General features: G+C 39.9%; 1 protein-coding gene across 1 annotated transcript in view; it reads left to right on the forward strand.

The window, feature by feature from the left end:
- The window catches only part of LOC102241797 (complement C3-like), a 5,860-nt gene extending 3,680 nt beyond the window's left edge, over positions 1–2,180 (forward strand). The window contains exon 5 of the mRNA XM_014550314.1: positions 2,169–2,180. Coding sequence (XP_014405800.1) covers position 2,169 — 1 coding nt within the window. The 3' untranslated portion in view covers positions 2,170–2,180. The remainder of the gene's footprint in view (positions 1–2,168) is intronic.
- The last annotated feature ends 164 nt before the right edge of the window (positions 2,181–2,344 follow it).

Genomic DNA, 2,344 nt, shown 5'->3' on the forward strand with positions numbered 1-2,344 from the left:
ATATATTTTAAAAATTTGAGCAAAAAATACAGAGATTTCCTATATACCCTCTGCCACTCCCAACCCCATGCACAGCCGTCCCCACTGTCAACATCCCCCACCAGAATGGTGCATTTGTTATAATCAATTGTGAAGACCCCAAGTTCATAGCTGACAGTAGGAATTCACTCTTGGTGTTGTACATTCTATGGGTTTGGCCTAATGTTTCATGACACGAGTCCACCATTGCAGTATCGTACAGAATAATTTGCAACCACAAAAACTTTTAAGGAGGTGCTGTCTACATGATAGTGGGTAAAGTGATTAAGAAAGAGGAGGAAGCAGGATGAAATGGGGATTGAAACATCGGTGGTCAGATTGTGAAGCGTGACAAAAAAGTTACCTGTCCCCGGTCACCCACAGCTGGAGTGAGACCCGAGGAGCTCTAGCTAAATGGGGATGGTTTACAGCAGGGCCGGGAGGGGTGTGGGAAGGAAGGCCCCGACTTTTACTGCAAAATATAAGTGGGTGTCAAAAAGTAATATCCCACTGCAATAGTTTTTAAAGTAAAAGTGAGTACAAAATAATCTATGGTGAACAAAATATCCCAATTTTAAACAGAGACCAGAGCCAGGGCAGGTTCTATGTATAATTTAAAGGTTAAATTTGTCAAAAAATATTAAAACATTAAAAGGCAGGTGTATTAAAACTCATAAAATTAAGTGTAAATATTTTATTTATACCACAGCCAGAATTTATTATATTGTATTCTCATTTTGTTTAGTTATAACATATAATAAATTAAACTTTATTATCATTTTACTTTCCTGACTTCAAGATTTTAAAATTTTGCTCCTTTGCTTATCTCGTTTTCAATTGAAGGAATTGAAAATTTCTGCCAATTTCTCTTATTTTAAAAAAATATGTTTTTATTGATTTTGAGAGAGAGTGGAAAGTGGGGGGAGAGAGAGAGAGAGAGAGACATCCCTGAGAGAAAAACATTGATGGGCCACCTCCTGCACTCCCCCTACTGGGGATGGAGCTCAAAACCTGGGCATTTACACAGGAGAACATAGTTTCCTTGTGCCTGGGACTCCAGTATGACTCAGCTGGAGCCATTGTGTGGCCTTAATTAAGTTACTCAACCTCGCCTTAGCCGATTTGCTCAGTGGATAGAGCATTGGCCTGTGGACTGAAGGGTCCCAGGTTCGATTCTGGTCAGGGGCATGCACCTCAGTTACAGGTGCCTCCCCAGCCCAGGCCCTCATTGGGGCGCATGCAGGAGACAAACGATTGATGTGTTTCTCTCACTTCAATATTTCTCTCTGTCTTTCTCTCTCTCTTCCACTCTCTCTAAAAATCAATGGGAAAATATCCTCGGGTGAGGATTAAAAAAAAAAAGTTACTCAACCTCTCTGTGCTCCTCCATAAAATGGACATGATATTAATAGCATGTACTCAAAGCATTGTTGAGAGGATTGTTATGAGTTAATACATGTAAAGTCCTTATAATAATAGTGCCTTTAAAAAAAGTTGGAAGGGAGGAAGGAAGGAAGGAAGTTAAGATGGAAGGAAGGAAGAAAGGGGAAAGGAAGGAAGGAAGAGACAAAAAGATGTAATGTGGGCTGCTGTGTTATTTTATATTTCTGGTAGCCCCATGAAAATGGAGTATGATGAAACCGATTTCAGGAATACATTTTATTTCACCCAAATATATCCAAAATATTATCATTCCCACATTTTATAGAAGTTTGCAAACCACTATCATACTAATAATAATGTTAAAACAATAAATGAATTATTATTTAAGTAAAACTTATTTTTTAAAAATATGTTTTTATTGATTTCAGAGACAGGAAGGGAGAGGGAGAAAGAGTTAGAAACATCTATGAGAGAATCATCAGTTGGCTGCCTCCTGCAAGCCCCCTACTGGAGATCGAGCCCACAACCTGGGCATGTGGCCTGACCGGGAATGAAACCATGATCTCCTGGTTCATGGGTTGACACTCAACCACTGAGCAACATTGGCCGGGCAAGATACCAAAATTTTTAATGACTTATTTTACTTCTATTAGTAAGCCTTTGACTCTGGTATGCCTTTTATACTTAGAGTGCATCACAATTATGATGTGAGCTTTTCATTGGAAACATTTTTTAAAAATATACTTTTATTGATTTCAGAGAGGAAGGGAGAATGAGATAGAAACATCATTGATGACAGAGAATCATTGATCAGCTGCCTCCTGCATGCCCCCCACTGGGGATTGAGCCCCCAACCTGGGCATGTGCCCTTCAACGGAATTGAACCTGGGACTTTGCAGTCCGTGCGCTGACACTCTGTCCACTGAGCCAAACCGACTAGGGC

The sequence above is a fragment of the Myotis brandtii genome, unplaced genomic scaffold, assembly GCF_000412655.1.
Source record: "Myotis brandtii unplaced genomic scaffold, ASM41265v1 scaffold597, whole genome shotgun sequence".
NCBI lineage: Eukaryota > Metazoa > Chordata > Mammalia > Chiroptera > Vespertilionidae > Myotis > Myotis brandtii.